At 40.7% G+C, this 23652-nt stretch overlaps 1 protein-coding gene across 1 annotated transcript; it reads right to left on the reverse strand.

The window, feature by feature from the left end:
- Positions 1-314: 314 nt before the first annotated feature.
- LOC130130736 (immunoglobulin kappa light chain-like) lies at positions 315-1958 on the reverse strand. Its single transcript, XM_056300531.1, has 5 exons — positions 1896-1958; positions 1029-1721; positions 779-907; positions 661-690; positions 315-505 (listed from the first exon to the last, which is right to left on the reverse strand). The coding sequence occupies exons 1-4, from the start codon at positions 1936-1938 to the stop codon at positions 668-670; spliced, it is 888 nt and encodes a 295-aa protein (XP_056156506.1). The 5' UTR covers positions 1939-1958; the 3' UTR covers positions 315-505; positions 661-667.
- Positions 1959-23652: the final 21694 nt, after the last annotated feature.

Consider the following 23652-nt stretch of genomic DNA (forward strand, 5'->3'; position numbering starts at 1 on the left):
GCCAACCTGAACATACAGTTTTGGTCAGAAGAATGTGTTTATCGATCCTTACAGGGGTCAATAAACACACTCTTATGGGATTTTATGAGCAAACCTTATGTATGTATGTTTGTATCTATCTGATATGATGACACATTTCCATCTGACTTTACAAAAATTTAGAAGTAACTTGGTACTCAGAGTATTAGCTGGTGAAACCACTGTGCTCAAATTAATAGTAATTACTACTATTACTTTATTGAAACGAGTTATGTGTTAAGTTTTACAACTTGAAAGTTTGTTACATATTTGAATTACATGGCACTTGTCAAACAGCTAATAACAATTGCACTGCTTTATTAAAAGACAAATCTTAGACAACAGTAGGTGAGAATACATTTCTACTCTTCTCAGTTCTTTTAATTCCAGAGTACAAAACAACATCCTCCATTTTGTCCCTGTGTCTTCTTAACCTTTTCTGGCTCAGCTGTACTGCTGCTTAATGAAGATTGTCTGCATCTTGGCCCTAAAATCAACAAGAAGTATTGTTGGAACAAAGGAATGAGACTGGAGACGCATGTTAATGTGGATGTGTGTATGCAGCGCTATAATAAAAATAGGGTATCAGGTGATGTTTGAGGCCTCCAACTGAGTTCATCTGTAAGACTAAAAAAAACCTACCACAGAGTCAGAAGCTCGACGAGTAGTTTTCTGCAAATAAAACAGAAATCATATGAGTAGATTACGTGTCAGAATTGGAAATTAAGTATTTATCTGATTTTGTTAGGATGTCAGTTACTTTTGCACCCAGAGCATATCCTCTTGTTCAGCTTGTGCATTGAATAAGCCAAGATAAAGATCAGGATGATGGAAACTGCTGTTGCTGGAATCAGACAGTACAGCAGGAGAAGAGGTGCTGGGTTCAAATCTGCTTGGATTTGGAACCAGAGACAAGCAATAGAAAAATGTTTTACAGTTTGATCATAATATTAAAATATGTCCTATACTATATATGGCAGATGTCAAACATATCAGGTGCTGTGACCTACCTGCAACATCCACTTTTGTTCCGTTGCCAAACAGTAACTCCCCATGCAAGACCACAGCACAGTAGTAGGTTCCAGTATCAGAATAGCTCATATTCTTCAGCGATAGATAGCTTGACATCAGAGATTCAGCTAGAGCAAGGTTTTTATATTGCTCAATACTGGGATAAACAACTGGATTCTTAGATCCATCATGCCTGTACCAGTAAACTCTGTATTCTTCGATACATAGATCAGCAGGAATTGTACAGGTGAGGTTCACAGAGTCTCCTGTCTGAACCGACTCAGACGCTGGCTGAGAGACAATAGTTTGGATACTAGCCTTTGAACTTCTGACATAAAGGACAGTCCCTTGTCCAAGTCCAGTGATGTCAATCCCTGATGTTCCACAGTAATATATAGCTGAATCTGACAAATGAAGGTTGGTGATTGTGAGATTGTTGACACCTTCTCTCTGCTGTATTGAGAAACGAAGTCGATGCTCAGACTCGCGGGCATATGTCACTTGGTAATGGTTCTTCATGACATTTAATATTACATAAGGTCTTTCTCCCAAAGTTTGCTGGTACCAGGAGAGGTACAATACCGTGGCATCTTCAAAGAAGCATGGCAAAGTCACATTGTCCCCAACTTCAGCCATTATGACTCTTCTGTCCTGATTTATAAATGTGGATTTATAAACGGCTGTCACATGATCTTCAATGAAAAAGAAATTATTATACTATGCACAACATGAGGAACCTACAATAAACATGAAACATAACTGAGTTCACTGATTCGCCCATTTGATCTTCAACACATAAGTTGGATAGTTGTTCACCACATGGCATAAGAACAAATAAAAAGTTAAAATAGGTGAAAAATACTCACATATTTCAAAAAGAAATATAAGTATGATGCAGAAATGTATCATCTCTGAAGCTCTTTAATCTGCTTCCTGAGTATGAGTAGCAGAGTTTACGGATGTACACAACCCTTAAGAGAATCAAAGGGCCATTTGTGATTGGCTGAGATGACTGGTTTGTTTTATACTTCTGCCTCGGAATATAAAATCAGTATAGGAGTTTGATGTACATCCACCAACAGAACGAAAATGGGGCAGATTGAGTATATTTGGACCTGTTGTTGCTTGCACAAAGCATACTAAATGACCCGGGGGAATGATATCATTAATAACAGTTATGTTTGGTGTAATGGACATTGCATTTTAAATTTGAAGTCGAGTTGGAAGCAGATGTGAGTTTGCATTCTCCACAATATTCTCCATGCTGAACATGGTTCAGATCCACTATAGGGTGATATGTGTGAGCACACCGGGGTTTTGGTAATAGATCAGACCACATACATGCATTTCAAATCTTTTAGAGCCCTTTACTGAGTTAAATTACTCATGTTGCTATTTTTTTTACATTGATTATACCATGATGTATCATGCGTCCTGTACATGAAAAAAAAACTAGCACGTGAGACCTTTCAGTCCTGACTAGATACTGGTAAATTGAGAGTGATTTATAACCTAAATTAGGAAAAATCACTATCTTTTTGTGAGGACTGTGAGTCTTGGCCCCATGTTGAGAGACAAGATGCTGAGAGACAAAACAAGATACTCCAAAACACAAAGTGTGGTTCATAGGTTATTTTCACATAAGAGTAAATTATATTAGGGATGGATTGCAAATGTGATTTTGTTTTACATTTTAAACCTTTCCCTGCAACTCTATTCCTGAGTTAGGGACTAACTTGTTTTTTATTATTACTTTTATTAATCCTCATGGGGCAATTCTTTCTCTGCATTTAACCCATCCTAGCTTTGTAGCGAAGAGCAGTGGGCAGCCGCTAGTGCATCATCCGGGGGCCAACTCCCGTTCTTCTTGCCATGCCTTGATCAGGGGCATAGACAGGAGTATAAACCCTAACATGCATGTCTTTACGATGGTGGGGGAAACTGGAGCACCCAGGGAAAACCCATCGTATACACAGGGAGAGCATGCAAACTCCACAGTGGACAACCTGGGATGACCCCCAAGGTTGGACAACCCCGGGGTTCGAATCCAGGACCTTCTTACTATGAGGTGACAGCACTAACCACTGGGCCACTGTGCCAACCTACCTAACACCTATGAAGAGTGTTTTCCCTTTATCTTTGTCCATCTTAGTGATATTTAAGTTGTTACTCTATTTCTAAGGTGGTGGTATTATTGTCTGGGAAGCTATTTTTTGTATGTGATACCTTGAAGCAAAAAATACCATGAACATTTGTCAAGGAAACGTTTGCCTGAGGGTTCCCCTTATCCCTACATGGTGTTATTATGTGGACAGTTTTACATTGATCCAGTCTTCAGTTTAAATTCAAGCCCTGTTTGCCCTGAAATATTCAGAAATATAAACACATCAGTGGAGATGTGTTATTTTTGTTTGTTTCTTTTTTTTTATTTCACAGAAAAAATGATAAATTGCAAGGATTATCACAATGAAGGCTACTGAGAAACAAATATTTAGTGCAAATAGTCTTTAGTCTGAAGACACAGATGCGGCATGTAAAAATGAAAGTGTTTCTCTTCACCGAGCCCCAATGTTACGTAGTTTTGATCAGTAATTTTAATTTTTGATCATAGCCTGCATACTGTCAGACATTACCTGCATGTTAACCTGCCCAAACGCTCCAAAGTATGCACCTTGTGGTCTGTCTTTCTGTTATACTGCAAGTAAGCTCTGTCAGAGTTTAAAAATTACACCAACATCGGACAAGAAAACCCATTCATGTGGGCTGCCGATGCTTGGTACAGGAAATGCAACAGCGGTGCAGATAACCATTGCGAGTGACAGCCAGAAATATTGTTTTTTGTTTTTCTAAATTACACCAAATTTAGATGCCTTACTCAGGGCAATATTCACCCAGATCTGGTTCTATGTGTTTTTACTATGTTTCTTACCAGCGCAGTGTTGTGATGAGGCAGTACTGTGTTGTACACCAACTATCCGTCATTATTCCTATTTGCAAACTTGATCAGTAATACCCCTTATCAACACACTCCTCCTTAACTTTTTGAATTTATATTACATATCACTAACTAGTTGACCTACATGAAAACATACACACACATTTGCACAGTTAGGCAAACAGATTCGTTTTCACACTCAGTACGAAGAAGAAAAAATGCTTGTGCGTCCCTTGAAGTTGTTTGCCTACAGCATAAGCATTTTTTTTTACTGCAAGTTACTACTTGCTTGCAAGATTTTTTTTTTTCATTTTTTTTACCAGCAAATGAAACAAACTTTTGAAGTGGGTCAAGGCCATATGTTGGGCATGGCGTGTTCGAGTCCTTTGTGGTTACGAGCCTATTTTGTGTGTGCATGCTATGATAAAGCGAGAAACAAAGGCTGTGCTCAAAAGACAAACAGACTTGTTCAAAATTGTTGTCTGGAATTTCATTCTTCAGAATGCACAAATTAAACTTCTCAAAAATTAATCTCATTAGTTCATTGCATCTTTTTTTTTTATTCTTGCAGTATTGACATTGTAGACATTGTGGGAACATTATAACTTGCACAATATGCAGTCAGAACAGGCAGCGACGTCTGTGTGGTTGTTTACTTTATACAGATGAGGTTTCACTGACCGAAAACAACCCTTGCGGACACACTTCCAGCATGGTGTGAAGTGAAGACAGGGACGGCTTAACGGTAAAACTTTCTCAGAGGTGAGTTTGCAAAAATAGAACAGTTGCGACAGATTGCGCCTTCACCTCTAAATAGATTATGAATCAGACCAGGTGGACAAACCTTAATGAAGGAAGCAATGCAGTGGGTCAGAAAAAAGGATTTATTTCTTTTGAGGCATTTCTTGAAGACAGAAAAATAGCAACGGCGCTAGCTCAAAATGGAACTGTTCAAAGCCTTTTCTTGTAGACTATAAGCAAAAGCACACTTTGCAGTGAGCCATACTTTTTTCAAAGACTCTGATATCTGTCTTAAACAGATGTTTATTTGGGAGGTCCTCACCCACTCAATTGATTTCTTCAACCAGTGGTCCCATCATGAGAGGTGGGAAAATGTCAAACCAAGTTTGACTTTTTATTTGCATGCAGATTGGTTATTTCTCCCTACAGCCTCATGGCTTCCTGCTGCTTCATCCCATCATTCATACTGGTTTCTGGAGATACAAAGGAATTAAACCTTTAACTAACATATTACCCTCTCACAACATTACAGCTAGTAATTCATTCATTCATCCTCAGCCGCTTCTCCGGGGTCGGGTTGCGGTGGCAGCAAGCTAAGTAGGGCACTCCAGACATCCCTCTCCCAAGCAACGCCCTCCAGCTCCTTCTGGGGGATCCCAAGGCATTCCCAGGCCAGATTGGACAAATAGTCCCTCCAGCGAGTTCTGGGTCTACCCTGGGGTCTCCTCCCTGTTGGCCATACCTCCAAGGAAGGCCGCCCAGGAGGCATTCTAATCAGATGCCCGAACCACCTCAACTGGCTTCTTTCGATGCGAAGGAGCAGTGGCTCTGCTCTGAGCTCCCTCCAGATGTCCGAACTCCTCGCCCTAGCTCTAAGGCTGAGCCCAGACACCCTACGGAGGAAACTCATTTCAGCCGTTTGTATCCGTGATCTCACCCTTTCGGTCACTACCCAAAGCTCATGACCATAGGTTAGGGTTGGAACTAAGATTGACTGGTAAATTGAGAACTTTGCCTTCAGGCTCAGCTCCCTCTTCACCACAATGGTCCGGTGTCTCAAGTGAAGGAGTTCAAGTATCTTGGGGTCTTGTTCATGGGTGAGGGTAGGATGGAGTGGGAGATTGACAGGTGGATTGGTGCAGCATCAGCAGTAATGTGGACAGATAGTAATAAGAAACCAAATAAACGCTACACTTTTGACATCTTTGATGTCAGATTTTTTTTTGTTAAGATCCGGGGCCTACGGCGACTCTCTGTTCACTGCTCATACTGTGTCATGTGAGTAGAAAAGATGGCAGAACATTGCACCATTACTGTATTGTAAACAATGTTGTAGAATTCACAACATTGTAATATTTACGACTAAATATCAATCATCCACCTCAGCGCCGACAACGTGCCTTGTTGTTCAGAGGTTAAAGTATATGAAGGAGGATGCTGTTCTCAAACTGTAGGTAAGGACAGTACTGTTGCAACTAATGATACAACCTTGATTATCAACAGGAAAAGCTTCAACTGGAAATGTGATTATGGTCACACATTACAAAGCAATGTCTATCTGTCTGTTGGTCTGTCTCTCTCGGTCTATCTGTCTATCTGTCTCTGTCAGTCTGTCTGTCTCTGTCTATCTCTGTCTGTTTCTGTCTGGCTGTCTGTCGCTGTCTGTCTGTCTGTCCCTCTGTCTCTCTGTCTCTGTCTGTCTGTCTGTCTGTCTCTCTGTTTGTCTCTCTGTTTGTCTGTCCATTTGTATATCAATCTATCTGTCTGTCTGTCAATCGATCTGTCTGTGTCTCCCGAACTTGTCTGTCTGTCTGATGTGATGCAAGATGTATAAGGTGTTAGCTGTAAGGCAGCATGAACAAACAACTGTGGCATACAAACCACATAGACTTCCTGTTGCGATGGACTGGGGAGGCAAGCGCTAAAGACAAGGGGGTTTCAACCGAAGAATGGCCGGGGTTTTTTTTCTTTCTCTCTTTTCTTTTCTTAGAATCAGTAGATTACCTCTTGCAGTGAAACCAGGGAGTGGGTTGGCTGAATCACAAAGAAAAAAAACTGACTTGTTAATTTTTAGAATTACAAATCAATCATGCGAGCACAATCTAAATTGGGATGGACAAAGTAAGAAAGAGAAAGAGAACAGGGAGGACAACAAGTTAAGCTTGACAGCCCTCTCTGGGTGAATGAGACAGAGGAAATGAGCTTTGTTTTTGTTTTGTTTTTTGCTTTTGTCAGTGTAGGTCACAGAATTAATATATGGGTAGGTTTCTGTGGCATACAATGAGCAATAAGATACACTTGAAAATTATACAGACACTTAAAATAAGTCTTAAAAAAATTTCCATGTTTCATTCACTTTGTTTGATTTCAATCTTTTTTTCTTTTTTTTTTGTCATGGCTTTGATGACCTGACCTCAATGTATGAAGCAGCATAACACCATCAGTAATGTTTCCATGCCTGGCAATATGACAGTCATGATTATTGAGCGATTCCATTGTTTTGTCATCAGTTATCCTAAAAATCCCTGTTATTATACATGACAATTTTATGAATCAGAATTTAATCCTCATTGCAGTTCATTATCCCCTCTCAATCCAAAACAGTCTTACTGAAGAGACGGGATATTTGTTTGGTGTCAGAATCGATGTAATGATAGCTTTTTTTTTATTTTGATTTTTTTAAATTAACTTCGAATACAGTGGATTTGTGATCCCAGTACTAACACAAGAAATAGGACAAGTGATAAAGAAACATGCTTCTTAGTGATGTATGGACGTTTTCAGTATTACAGCACTGACAAATGCAATAGACAACTAAAGGCTGTGCTCAATAAATCAGTGTTGCAATAAAATAAGAAAATCAAATTCTTTTGAAGCAACCATAGGGAGTTTTGAACTGGTGTTCATCGAAAAGATGACGTGTTTTGTAAATGCAAATATGAGTTAACATTTTCTATGTATGTATAGTTTCACCTAATACAGAAAAGTTACCTCATTTCATACATTTTGAAAACTGTTTTGGAAAAAATTTTTTCCCTCTACCCCCTTTTTTCTCACCAATTGTACCCAGCCAATTGCCCCGCCCTTCTGAGCCGTCCCTGTCGCTTCTCCACCCCCTCTGCCAATCCGGGGAGGGCTGCAGACTACCACATATTTTCTCCGATACATGTGGAGTCACCGGCCACTTCTTTTCACCTGACAGTGGGGAGTTTCACCAGGGGGATGTAGCATGTGGGAGGATCACGCTATTCACCCAGTCCCCCCCCCCGAACAAGTGCCCGACTGACCAAAGGAGGCGCTAGTGCAGCGACCAGGACACATACCCACACCCGACTTCCCACCCGCAGACACAGCCAATCGTGTCTGTAGGGACACCCGACCAAGCCGGAGGTAACACGGAGATTCGAACCACTGATCCCCCTGTTGGTAGGCAATGGAATAGACCGCTACGCTACCCGGATGCCCCAAGGGGAAATGTTTTAATAAACATATGTATACCTAAAGCAGCTCATGGTGATTTTCGATTGTTTTGACGCATCATGAAATTCATTTTGGTCACAATGTGTGGGCTATGGGGGAATAACACAATCACCATTCAGATCAGTTCCCTTAAAGTCTGGTTTTCATTATGCATTTTGTGTATCGCTGGGCATGAAATTGTTTTACGGCACATATGCATGAAGACATTTTACTTAACGTCATCTGTGAACACTTTCTTTTTCCACAATAGTCCTTTGAGCTGTGACTTGTAAATAAATGCACAAATCTTGGCGCTACACTAAGACAAAAAAAAAAAAAACTTTTTGAAACAGTTTGGGTAGAAGACATTGTTGAAATCCAAGAAGTTAACAAGTGCAGCTTTAAATCCAATAAGAGGGAGATAACCCAAGATATCTGATCTGTTACAGATTATAACTAGTGATCAGCAACAGTGCAGCACCATTTGGAGAAGGTGGTGGTTCGGTGTGGGTCAGAAAAGAGCAGGTTTTAGTCCAAGTTAGGCCTTGTCAATTTAGAATAGATGACCTCCGTCTCTGTGCTTTTCTGTCTCCGGGCCTTAGCTTTCTGGTTAAAGCTCACAGCCGCGTATTGCAACCTGTCAGACTCCTCGTCCTAGAATGAATAGGAGGACATAACTGTTACACAGTGGTTAAGTAACAGAGGGAGTTTGGGAGAATCGTCAAACATGAAATATATACACAGATCAGCCAAAACATTAAAACCACTGACAGGTAAGTGAACAACATTATCTGTAACACACACTAGGCAGAGGACTCAGTTGCACGACACCAGGTAAGAGTTCAAAAATCGTCTGCAGGGTTTGATGCACAGAAAAGGCAGTCCAAGCAAACAATACCAAAGGAGTAGGCAAAGGCGAGGTCCAGGGTCAAAGCAAGGTAATCAAATCCAATAGTCCAAACAGATGATCCAAAAGGGGTTAAGCAAACGTGAGGTCCGAAGGCAGAGCAAAGAAATACACAAGAGATACAAACACTAGAGAAAGGCTGACACCAGGCACAAAACGAACTGGCATAGAGAGAAGGGAGCACAGAGACGAAATACACTGGAGGTAACAAGGCACAGATGAATCCAATCAGGGCGGGGCATGCAATCAGGCAAGAGTGCACAGGGTAGGGAGTGGCACTGCTAGGGCACAGAGCGGGGCGTGCCATTATCTGGTTACAATGGCACTGTCAAGGGGTGGGATTATTATTCAGCAAGTGAACAGTCAGTTCTTGAAGTTGATGTGTTGGAAGCAGAAAAAATGGGCAAGCGTAAGGATCTGAGCAATTTTGACAAGGGCTAAATTGTGATGGCTAGACGACTGGGTCAGAGCATCTCCAAAACAGCAGGTCTTGTGGGGTGTTCCAGCTATGCCATGGTCAGTACCTATCAAACATGGTCCAAGGAAGGACAACCGGGGAACCGGCAACAGGGTCATGGGCGCACAAAGACTAATTGATGCATGTGCAGAGCGAAGGCTAGCCTTTCTGGTTCTATCCTATAGAACAGCTCAATTTGCTGAAAAAGTTAATGCTGGCTATGATAGACAGGTGTCAGAACACACAGTACATCACAGCTTGCTGTGTATTGGGCTGCGTAACCACAGACTGGTCAGAGTGCCCATGATGACCCCTGTCCATTGCTGAAAGTACCTAAAATGGGCATGTGAGCATCAGAACTGGACCATGGATCAATGGAAGAAGGTGGCCTGATGAATCACATTTTCTTTTATACCATGTGGATGGCTGGGTGCGTGTGTGCCATCTACCTGGGGAAGAGATGGCAACAGGAGGCACTATGGGAAGAAGAGAAGCCAGTGGAGGCAGTGTAATGCTCTGGGCAATGTCCTGCTGGGAAACCTTGGGTTCTGGCATTCATGTAGATGTTACCTTGACACGTACCACCTACCTAAACATTGTTGCAGGCCAGGTACACCCCTTCATGACAACAGTATTCCCTGATGGCAGTGGCCTCTTTGAGCAGGAAAATGCGCCCTGCCACACTGCAAATATTGTTCAGGAATGGTTTGAGGAACATGACAAAGAGTTCAAGGTGTTACCTTGGCATCCAAATTCTCTGGATCTCAATCTAATCGAGCATCTGTGGGATGCTCAATCAGATTGTCCAATCCATAGAGGTCCCACTTCACAACTTACAGGACTTAAAGGATCTGCTGCTAATGTCTCAGTGCCAGATACCAGAGGACACCTTCAGAGGTCTTGTCTTGACAGGTCAGAGCTTTTTTGGTGGTATGAGGGGGACCTACACAATATTAGGCAGGTGGTTTTAATGTGTTGGCTGATTGGTGTATTTTTTTTTAATTCAATGTTACAGTGATAAGATCTGATAATATCACACTGCCTACCTGGTGATCAGTATTTGCATGGGAACTCAACTGATGGCATTGCTCTTAAAAAGCAGACATTAGTGTTAATTTACAATCACTCGTGTCATCGTAGTTATTCTTAATGATGTTGCCTTTGACAAATGCTTATCCGATTGATATTGGTTTTACACATACCTCTGCACAGAAGATGCACTCTCTTTACTCTCATTTTGTGGATGATTAAGGTCAGGACACTGATCAGGACAAAAGACACAACCAGCACTGCACACAGGCAATACACTATTGCCTGTGTGTATTGACTGGCAATACACACAGGCAACCCATCAAGATGGCCGTCTGTGAAAATATGATGCTCAAATGAATAGGTTTACAGATGTTTCTTTGATAGTCACAGTTAAAATTCATGTATTCTTCATGCGACATTAGGGTATATCTAAAATCATGAAATCAAAGGCAGATTTAAATTGTGAGTGTTTTTTTTTCTTTTTTTAGATAAGGGATTTTTCTTTACCGGAAACTTTCAACGTTGTATGATTCCCAAAAACAATCGTTCCACATGAGGCCACAGCACAGTAGTATGTCCCAGCATCGCTCAGGCTGACGTTGCTCTTTGGCAATCTGTAGATACAGGACTCCTTCTCAAAGCTCCTCTCACATTGACCGGTCCCGTCTCTGTTGATGTTAACGGTTTCAACTCTGAAATCTTCTGAATCGTGTCTGACCCAGTAGACACTGTGTTCTGCATCACAGTTTTTAATGTAAACTGTGCATTTCAGCGTCACAGAATCTCCCAGATGGACCGACTCCAGTGCTGTGTGCTGGAGGAAAGACCTGCTGGTGGTCTCTGTCACGGACAGCAAAGAGGTTTTAGATGAGGTCAGGGTAATATATGAGAATTGGTTAAACCTTAAGTGAAATGTTTGTACATGCTTAAAAAAAATTGTGATTTTTAACATGTGATTTCTAAGTGCTGTAAATGTGTTGTCAGTCTTTTAACACAACATTTTGTACCATGAAATATGACTATCAAATCAGCAGCATGTCTAGGCTTAATTCCAGGCATCAGTTTAAATGGACATCTCCCTTTGAAGGGTGCATAAAGGCTTAATGAAGACGAAAGGCTGTATACCTTTGAGAACCAGAAATATTCCATTTACAAATTCAGTGCAGGTTACGACAGTTGTCCCACAGAAGTACATGGCGGAATCAGAGAGCTGAACTTTAGAAATGATCAGATGATGGTACCCAACTCCGGTCTCCACTGAAAAACGGGTATTAACTTCAAACTTGTCACAAAAGTTATATGATGGGCCTTTGTAGCAGTGTGACAACAGCTGAGGTGTCTGCTGAGCAGTTTGCTTGTACCAAGACAGGTGATTTACGGTAGATGGATGGAAACATTGTAGAGTCACATTGTCTCCAAGGTTTGCGTAGAGAAGAGAACTTGGTTTTGTAGGCTTGTTGGCACGTGTCTCGCCTGCAACACAGATGAATTAAGACAAATTAAACATCAAAGAAGGTTGAATCAGTTCATCTGGATCCAACGTTTATTGACAGATGCGTTTCATCACTCGACTAATAATAATAATAATAATTATAATCTTTACTTCGGACACACAGCTGGTCCATAGCATAAAAGCAACAATACAAAAAAATAAAGAAAAGAAAAAAGAAACCTTTAGGCCTACATGACACCCCTACACTCCACGAGCACGCACGCACGCATGCACACACAAAAAACATGTGAGGCGTCCACACACGCACCGTACAACACAGTTCATAAACAGATACAGGCTTTCTCGCCAGTGCTTTTGAAGTCTGGATGTGAACCGATAGCAGCTTTTTGTGGGGCTGGTTAGAGCCTCTATGATGCTGTTCTCCAACACATCCAGGCGACACATAAAATTATACATTAGCCGTCTTAAAAGTACATCACATGTAGGCACATCTGAGGACACAAACAACTGACTGGCACTATGCCATCTGGGGACATGAAGCAACAACCTCATAGCATCATTGTAAGCTACTTTGAGCCTCTGCATACTTCTCTTCCTGTATGAAGACCAGAGATGAGCTGTATACAGAGGTGTTATATACAGTGCATCCGGAAAGTATTCACACCCCTTCACTTTCCCCACATTTTGTTATGTTACAGCCTTATTCCAGAATGGATTAAATTCATTTTTTCCCCCATCAATCTACACACAATACCCCATAATGACAAAGTGAAAAAGGTTTTGTAGAAATTTTTGCAAATTTATTAAAAATAAAAAACTGAAATATTGCATGTACATAAGTATTCACACCCTTTGCTATGACACTCAAAATTGAGCTCAGGTTCATCCTGTTTCCACTGATCATCCTTGAGATGTTTCTACATCTTGATTGGAGTCCACCCGTAGTAAATTCAATTGATTGGACATGATTTGGAAAGACACACACCTGTCTATATAAGGTCCCACTGTTGACAGTGCATGGTCAGAGCAGAAACCAAGCCATGAAGTCAAAGGAATTGTCTGTGGACCTCCGAGACAGGATTGTATCGAGGCACAGATCTGGGGAAAGGTACAAAAAAAATTCTACAGCTTTGAAGGTCCCGAAGAGCACAGTGGTCTCCATCATTCATAAATGGAAGAAGTGTGGATCCACCAGGACTCTTCCTAGAGCTGGCCGCCCAGCCAAACTGAGCAATCGGGGGAGAAGGACCTTGGTCAGAGAGGTGACCAAGAACCCGATGGTCACTCTGACAGAGCTCCAGCGTTCCTCTGTGGAGATGGGAGAACCTTCCAGAAGGACAACCATCTCTGCAGCACTCCACCAATCAGGCCTTTATGGTAGAGTGGCCAGACGGAAGCCTCTGCTCAGTAAAAGGCACATGACAGCCCACTTGGAGTTTGCCAAAAAGCACCTAAAGGTTTCTCAGACCATGAGAATCCTTATAAACCTAATAAATTTGCAAAAATTTCTACAAAACCTTTTTCGCTTTGTCATTATGGGGTATTGTGTGTAGATTGATGAGAAAAAAAGGAATTTAATCCATTTTGGAATAAGGCTATAACATAACAAAATGTGGGGAAAGTAAAGGGGTGTGAATACTTTCCGGATGCACTGTAAGCTCTAAACAATGAACACTTGACATCAACAGAGTATATAGAGAACTTCCGAAGCAACATATTAGCCTGGGCATAGATTTTACAGCATTGCCGGTATATATCTCTGTCATCCGTCAGATCATCAGAGAGGACATGTCCAAGATATTTTATTTCCTTACATTTATCGAGAGGACTATCTGATGACTGAAACACAGGAAAATTTGATTTCCTGTCCTCTCTAGTTCTGACAATCATGACATTACTTTTTTTGGCGTTATACTTAATGTCATGTTCTTCGCCATACTGCAAGCACACCTTCAGTAGCTGCTGAAGTCCAGCACTATATGGGCTAACTAAAACTAAATCATCAGCATACATGAGATGATTGACGACAGAGCCACCCACAAGACAGCCCATATTACACCCATTCAGCTGTCTCGACAGGTCATCCATATACACACTGAACAAAAAAGGAGACAAAATTCCACCTTGGCGAACCCCATTGCCTACATGGAATGGGGCAGACACATCGTTGTCCCATTTAACCTGAAACGCCTGATGAGCGTACCAGAAGACAAGAATTCTGACTATATAATTTGGAACACCTCTAGCCAGCAATTTCATAAATATTTTCTCATGGTTAACCCTGTCAAATGTCTTGGAAGCATCAATAAAACATAGAAATATGTTAGAATTTGGGCTTCTATATTTGGCCACTATCTCCTTTAGAGCATAAATGTATAAATCAGTGCCGTGTTTTCTTTTAAATCCAAACTGATTGTCAGTCTTGAGAACATACATTTCCAACCTAGTTAGAAGATTTCTTTCCAGCACTTTAGACAGAACACTGGCAAGGGCAATAGGTCTATAATTGTCCATGCTATTTAGTTTGCCAGCCTTGTCTTTAAGGACAGGGACTACCAGTACAGACATCACAGAATCAGGAGGAACCCCGTGAACCATAAGACCAGTGAAACACATGGCAAGCATTGGGCAGAGCCTAAGCTTGCATACTTCAGGTGTTCTGCAGTAATGCAGTCCGTACCACAAGTCTTGTTATTATGTAGCATCATAATGGCATCTGAGACATCAGCTGACCTGACTACCGTGTTAACAGAGAGGTCAGCATTACCCACTACAACTGCATTACTTTTAACACAGTTAAATAAATTACAATAATGCTCTCGCCATACCTCCGCTATTTTGTCTGGGCCACAAACACCCTCAATATCAGACGGTAGGGGGGTTTTATGATTATTCATGACTTTGACCTCTTTCCAGAAGTCATTATGATGTTACTTTGCAACTTCCTGGCAAGTGAGTCAGCTCTCATTGTGTTTTCATTTTGCTTAATAAAACGAGCATATTTAAATCTTGTATTTGTAAGTTTTTTATGCTCAGACAATGCCCCCTGTCTAGGCCTTCCTGACTCAGACCAGAGTGCAAAGGCTTCTCTAGCTGCAGCATGTTTGTTCAGCCACAAACTCATTCAACCCAGGTTTGATATTATACACCTTATTCCTGTGTTTACGGAAGGGCTTACTGGAGGCATTAAGAGCCGTCACAATATTATCATACATGGCGCAGAGGTCAGCAGCATGATGTAGGTCTTCGCAATTCATATTTAAGCACATTAAAGCATCCCTAGGCAGTGCAATATTATTAAGCAATCTGTCAGTTAGGGTAGAATATCTATCAATATCCTCCTCAGTCAGATTTGTCCAATCTAGCTTCCCTGTATTAGCGGCATTACCAGTAACAGCCACCCAAGCCAGCTGTCAGCCCTGATATATTGTGTGTCATGATATAGTGTATAGCTTTTCCCAACTATCACAACTTTGGGTGAAAAGGCCTTGCTTAAATCTGATTGCTATCAGATTTAAGCAAGACACATAAAAGTTCAAGGGTAAACAAGACACATTGTAGATTGTGTCGATCATAGCTATCATATTTACTCAAAATGCGGTTTTATGCTAAGTGTAAACAGGTTGTTAGAGCGTGGAGGACCACAACATGATGGATAATGACAAAGACTGTAGCCGTTGACTTACAGGCTCCAAGCAGAAGAACCAGTGGCAGATACAGCTGGAACATCCTTCGATCTTGTGTTCACCTGCTTTCGGTGATAGGACCACTTCTGTGCAGGGCCAAAAAACAAATTCACATTCTCGGCAGAAAAAAAAAGCGTTCATATGACACAACTGACACAGATTGGTTGATGTCAGAGCCTACAGGAAAGGAAGTATGAAACTCTGATTTTGAATCTCACTTTGAAATTAACACAGGACTTTTTGATTTTATACAACTTTAAACCTACTATTGTAGATCATTGCCTGTAAAGGTACACTTGTATTTTTACAACAATATCCTTAGGTGCCAGGTTAAACTTAACAGTTCTTTTTTGTTTTATTTTGACCTGAAATAATCATTTTTAGTTTTCAAAAATGTCAACCACAGTAATTTGGTTTACTGTTTGCTTGGCTACTTAAAAAAATATAAATGTTCTATATCTTGGATTCAAATATGACTTTTGACTGGCTTCTGACACGATTTATTCCTTTTTTCTCCAGTCTAATGTATTGCAAAGTGTTGGAAAAAAAACCAAATAGAAGACATACCACTTAATTAAACCACATAGGAACATTTTATTACATTTTGTTTTTACACCACAGATTATTGAGTAGGCCCCACGCAAATGTTTGCTTTTGTTCCCAGCTGTGACACAAGGGGTCAGACTGAGTAAGGGTAGAGGGGGTAATATAGGTTTGACAGGATAGATAATCCCAAATATGAGTTTGCTCTGTTTCCAAACTGTATTTCCCTGCATGAGGATGCAGCACAGTCGCAGCATCAGAAATTAAGCTACTCTTAAAATGGCTGCACCCACCATCAGCCACCAGGGGTCCTCCAATGAAAGGAGTAAACTAGGCGTTGTACAGGGAAAAGGCCAAACAGATAATGTTACGAGTTCAGCAGTAACAACTAAGGACTAAATCAACTACGTAATCTATAACAATTTTAATTGCAACAAAAAAAGTGTTATTTATGGAAGCTTGCATACAATCAAAAATCATGAGGGTCAAAATCAGAAATTGTAAAGAAGCAGAGGCCTTTAACACGGATAGAGGTATGTATGATCAGAGCATTCCTGTTGCATCCATGGACTCAGGTCAGTCAGTTCAGCCCAGAGTCCAGACCAAACATGGTGAAGCAGCATTTAGCTGTGATGCTGCACACAACTGGAACAAACTACCAGAAGATCTTCGATGTGCCCCAAATATAGCAATTTTTAAATCTAGGTTAAAAACATTTATTTTTTCTTGTGCCTATGACGGTGCATTAAAACTTGCACCGTATTTCTACTGCCCTTTAATTCTGGAAGTAGATCTCTTGTCATTCCCGGCGGTGAAGTGACTGTTTTTCTTCTTTTTTTTTTCTTCTTTTTTTTTTGTATTTTCTTTTTATAGTGCCTGTCTTTAACTATAACACTCTTTTTAATTACCATGTACTCTTTTTATTATATTTTCTATATGATTGTTCCTATTTGTTTTTGTTTTAATGATCTTTTATATGCTTGTTCCTTTTCTGTTGTTATTTGTGTAAAGCACACTGGATTGATTGCCCTGTGTACGAAATGTGCGATATGAATAAACTTGCTTGCTTGCTTACTGAACATGTTGGGGTTGCCTTTACTTACACACAAGTGTATTGAAAACCCCTCTGTTTGACCCAAGAAAAAATGTATGGACTTTTTTTCCTAGCTGTGAACTTTTAATCCTTTTTGTGTCGTTCTCCTAAAGCATTTAAACGCATTAAATTCCATGCAACATTTTCAGTTTTGTTTGGGGGGGGGCTCAAAGACTGAATGAACAACTTGCTTTTTGGAAATAGTTTTAATAGGGACACAAGGCAAAAGTAATATCTTCCCCTACAAAATGATGCAGTGACACCCCCCCCCCTTTATTGAGATAAAAAAGTGGAGCGTGCAAAAAATAAAATAAAATAAGTAAATTAACAGAAAATATAAGTATAATGGCGCTTAGTGATCTAGAAAGCAGAAACGTTCAGACCCGGGACATGTATGTGTGGACCAAATTTCAAGACTATAGCTGCAACGGTGAGAAATTTGCACGTGTGACGTTTGTAAACTTTTTGGCCCCCAGAGGGCGCCATAGTGGCCAGATCACTGTTACTATGTAAATACTAATAGCCGGTGTCTCTTGTTAGGCTGCATCGTTACCCCAAGTTTCATTAAAGTCACACTGGTGATGCCTGAGACGTCACTTGGAAAACATGTGGAATATCACAAATTATTTCAATCGTTTTATCGGTGTAATAAAAATAGTAAATTTGTCAGATATAAGATTACACACCACAGTTGTTTCAAGATTTCAGGTTCTTAACGCTTTTCAAATTTAATTGAAATTCAAAGGAAAAGCTTCAAAGTACAGATTTTTGTTTTCGTTGTGACACATCGATTGGTTGACAATAAAATTCGGCTGGGTCAGAACAGAGAACACAGCCTGCGACAAACATACTAAATGTCAGTGGTGAAGGACAACTTGGACTGATTATTTTCAGATTTGCAAGTGTTGAATAAGATATCTAAATTGCCAGGTTGATATTTTTGATTTTTTTCTTTTGGCTGAATTTTTCTTTTTGTTTGGTAAAGTTTAGAAATAATAACTGTGCTTCCCACTTTCCCATGGCCCATCCCGGCTGTTAAATGACAAATTAACGCATTATTCCTCAGAGCCAACAAATATACTACAAAGAGTATTGGAGTGCACAAAGTCTGAGCCATCCAAGTTTCTCATGTCTTATTTTATTTTACACATCATAGGGCGGCACGGTGGCGCAGTGGTTAGCGTGGTCACCTCACAGCAAGAAGGTTCTGGGTTTGAGCCCCAGGGGAGTCCAACTTTTGGGGTCATCCTTGGTCATCCTCTGTGTGGAGTTTGCATGTTCTCCCCATGTCTACGTGGGTTTCCTCCGGGAGCTCCAGTTTCCTCCCAGAGTCCATAGACATGTAAGTCAGGTGAATCGGCTGAACCGCCTGCCGCCCAATGACTGCTGGGATAGGCTGCAGCATCCCGCAACTCTCTGAGAGCAGGATCAGCGGTTTGGATAATGGATGGATGAATATACATATATATATATTTGTAGTATATATAATATATCACTACAGACGCGGGAAAAAGAACTTGTAATCCATAGCAGTACAAGCTTGTTTTGTGCGTCGCGCACTCATCAGCTGCTAATTTGATTATATATATATATATATATATATATATATATATATATATATATATATATATAATCCCTGATGATTGCTTATGGTATGAAACAGGCTTGTACTGTCTCATAAAGAATTTACTTGACTCACTGCATTATTTTGCTCCTTATTTGTTGAGTACTTTTCCTACCGTTGAGTGTTTGTTTTAACAAAGTTATATATATTATAATGATAATAATAATATATATATAATATGTGTGTGTGTGAGTGTGTGTGTATACACCGTGGGGCCTTCAGTAATGAACCCCCCCCCACACACACACACACACACACCCACATATTTTTCCCATATTGATTCTGATACAGCCACATACAAAATACACTATCACACACTATATATGCACTACTGGATCAACACTATCAAGACAGAAAATCTTCAATAACCACAACACAAACCACTGTGCAGCTATTGCCGCATCACCATCAGATCTTCCTTTATGTCACTCAGCAACATGATTGCACACCCACACCACATGGCATAAAAACACAATGTGAAAACTTAATCGGCAATTAAAAGACTGATTCGGGTTCTGGTTTTGAATGCCTCTGTTGGTAAAACATTGCAACTGATGAAGTATTTCTTACCATCAGGCAGGCCTTTTGACAGATGTGTGACAGATTTTTAAAAAAAAAACTAAAACCTGGAATTATGCAATATTCCGTCCTTGTCTGCCTACAGTTGTGCCCCAGTGTGACAAATTCAGATGTCCATTATAAAGATTCACAGAAAGGTGAATCAGTTCATCTGGACACAGTGTTTATTGAGAGAAACGTTTCATCACTCATCTAAGTGACATCTTCAGTCTCAAATGACTGCAGGTATCCCCACCCTTATAAACAATACAGTGGCATAACGACTGAAAACGATCAGTTTCATATGCAAATTGCCATGACCAATGACTAGAGTTTCAATGGCCATGTGTACCATTCACAGATGGCCTGTAGATGGTGTAGACTGTACAGTCCTTGTCTGACGCGTTAGCTCTTCTGTGTTGTGTCATCCTCTTGGCCAGCATCTGTTTAGGTTCCCCAATGTACAAGTCAGGACAATCCTCCTGACACTTAACAGCATACACTATATAGTTGTGCTTGAAAGTTTGTGAACCCTTTAGAATTTTCTGTATTTCTGCATAAATATGACCTAAAACATCATCAGATTTTCACACAAGTCCTAAAAGTAGATAAAGAGAACCCAATTAAACAAATGAGACAAAAAAATATCATACTTGGTCATTTATTTATTGAGGAAAATGATCCAATATTACATATCTGTGAGGGGCAAAGGTATGTAAACCTTTGCTTTCAGTATCTGGTGTGACCCCCCCTTGTGCAGCAATAACTGCAACTAAACGTTTCTGGTAACTGTTGATCAGTCCTGCACATCGACTTGGAGGAATATTAGCCCATTCCTCCATACAGAACAACTTCAACTCTGGGATGTCGGTGGGTTTCCTCACATGAACTGCTCGCTTCAGGTCCTTCCACAAATTTTCAATTGGATTAAGGTCAGGACTTTGACTTGGTCATTCCAGTATTAACTTTATTCTTCATTTACCATTCTTTGGCAGAACGACTTGTGTGCTTAGGGTCGTTGTCTTGCTGCACGGCCTGCATTCTCTTGAGATTCAGTGCACGGACAGATGTCCTGACATTTTCCTTAAGAATTTGCTGGTATAATTCAGAATTAATTGTTCCATCAATGATGGCAAGCCGTCCTGACCCAGATGAATCAAAACAGGCCGAAACCACCACTATGTTTCACAGATGGGATAAGGTTCTTATGCTGGAATGCAGTGTTTTCCTTTCTCCAAACATAACGCTTTTCATTTAAACCAAAAAGTTCTATTTTGGTCTCATCTGTCCACAAAACATTTTCCCAACAGCCTTCTGGCTTGTCCAAATGATCTTTAGCAAACTGCTGAGGGGCAGCAATGTTCTTTTTGGAGAGCAGTGGCTTTCTCCTTGCAACCCTGCCGTGCACACCATTGTTGTTCAGTGTTTTCCTGATGGTGGACTCATGAACATTAACAATAGCCAATGTGAGAGAGGCCTTTAGTTGCTTAGAAGTTACCTTGGGTTCCTTCGTGACCTGGCCGACTATTAAACGCCTTGTTCTTGGAGTGGAGTGATCTTTGATGGTCGACCACTCCTGGGGAGGGTAACAATGGTCTTGAATTTCTTCCATTTGTACACACTCTGTCTGACTGTGGATTGGTGGAGTCCAAACTCTTTAGAGATGGTTTTGCAACCTTTTCCAGCCTGATGAGCACCAATGCTTTTTCTGAGGTCCTCTGAAATCTCCTTTGTTCTTGTCATGATACACTTCCACAGACATGTGTTGTGAAGATCAGACTTGGATAGATCCCTGATCTTTAAATAAAACAGGACGCCCACTCACACCTGATTGTCATCCCATTGATTGAAAACACCTTACTCTAATTTCACCTTCAAATTAACTGCTAATCCTAGAGGTTCACATACTTTTGTCACTCACAGATACGTAATATTGGATCATTTTCCTCAATAAATAAATGACCAGTTATAATATTTTGTCTCAGCTGTTTTATTCGGCTTCTCTTTATCTACTTTTAGGACTTGTGTGAAAATCTGATGATGTTTTAGGTCATATTTATGCAGAAATATAGAAAATTCTAAAGGGTTCATAGACTTTCAAGCACCACTGTACTGTTTGTGCTGGGGGACCCAATCCTTGGGGCGGACCAGTTTCTGGTGCAGCGTGTTTTGGGGTTTGAAAGCAACTGAGACGCGATGTTTGGAAAATATGCGTCTCAACTTTTCCGACACTGCCGCCACATACGGAATCAACACTGGTTTATGCTTAGGTAGTTGTTGTCCTTCTCCTCTCTTTGATCGGCTGGTGCACTGTTTGGGCGTCTTCCTGGCTTTGACAAACGCCCAGTGAGGATAACCACACTTAACCGGGGCCTGTTTAATGTGAGATTTCTCCCCTTCCCCGGCTGCTGTGTTGGTGATACAGCGTCCTGATGACTCCTAGTTTGTGCTCCAGTGGATTAGGAGAGTCAGAGTTTAAGTACTGATCAGTATGTGTTGGTTTATGGTAAACATCAACAATTAAGTGTCCCCCATCATCAATTACAATTTCACAGTCTTAAAAAGGATAACGTGTCATTTTTCACATCCTCCCTGGTGAACTTGATGTGGTTGTCCACAGAGTTTATGTGGTCGGTGAAATGTAGCACGCCCTGAGATTTCATTTTAACCCAGGTGTCATTCACAAATCTGAACCAATGGCTAGGTGATGTCCCTGGATAGGACATCAGAACCCTCTTTTCCACTTCCTCCATGTAAAAGTTGGCCACCACAGGTCAGACTGGGGAATCCATAGCACACCCATGCCTCTGCCTATAATACTGCCCCATGTATGTGAAGTACGTGGACTGAAGACAGTTTCAGGAGCAGACACTTAAGGGTGGTCCTATTGCTAAGGGTGGGGTCGTTTTGTAATTTCATATGGACTACCTTTCATACAGAACGACCATCCCTGAACCCGGGGGGGGGGGGGCTAAGAGTACATCTGTCGCCATTTTAAAATGCTGTGATTGTGCAACTATTCCCAGATCCTCTGTGAATAGTACACGTGGCTATTATAACTGTAGTTAATGCTCACGGCAATTTGCATATGAAACCGATCGTTTTGGGTTATTATGCCACTGTACTGTGTATAAGGGTGGGGATACCTGCAGTCAGTTGACACTGAAGTCACTTAGATAAGTGATGAAATGTTTCTCTCAATAAACTTTGCGTCCAGATGAACTGATTCAACTTTGCGATTTCCTTACCTGGATTATTGAGCATGCATAAAGGCATAGAGATTCAAAAAAATTTAAAGGATAATATTATGTTTATATTTGTCATATATTGTAATGATTGTGTTTGTAATAACATCCAACATTTGCTATTGCTTCATTAGAATGTTAGTCATCCCCACTGGCGTTGTATTTGTTGGGTTTCATGCATGTGTTGGAGGTATTTGTTAATATTTACAGATTAAGATTAACTGGGGATGGATGAAGTTATTTGAAATGAATTGAATATTATTGTCCACAGTGTATTTCATCTTCCACAGTGGATTCTGCATTATTCACTGTCACACGTTGTAATAATTTTGCCATGGGGTGATCAAAAGCGCTGTGAGTTATTTGAACTTGTAGACCAACTGGATGATCATCTCTTTACATCACAACATAGAACATCAACACTGTACAGATGCTGAGTAAAAAGCCTGACTTTGCCCGATGCAGCAGATGTGTTAGCCAGCTTCTCCTGTGTGAATGAAAAGCAGACAAACAGTACCAAATGTAAATGCATTGCAAAAAAACCCATCTTGTCCAGTCTCTTGTGATCATGCATGTTGTGAAATTACATTGGCCACCATAAACGTGGTCCATTACCTTCTCCTTGGTCTTTGAGACACAGTGACAGTGACAAAACAAGTTTATCTATATTTATCCCTGTCACAGTTATCGTCTGATAGGGCTTTATCAAAAGGCCCAAAGTGAAAACATGTATATGCAGTTAACAACACCGCTTCAGGTGGCGTAGCGGTCTATTCCATTGCCTACCAACACGGGGATCGGTGGTTGGAATCCCCGTGTTACCTTCACCTTGGTCGGATGTCCCTAAAGACACAATTGGCCATGTCTGCGGGTGGGAAGCCGGGTAGAGT

Source organism: Lampris incognitus, chromosome 20 (genome assembly GCF_029633865.1).
Source record: "Lampris incognitus isolate fLamInc1 chromosome 20, fLamInc1.hap2, whole genome shotgun sequence".
In the NCBI taxonomy this organism is placed as follows: Eukaryota; Metazoa; Chordata; class Actinopteri; order Lampriformes; family Lampridae; genus Lampris; species Lampris incognitus.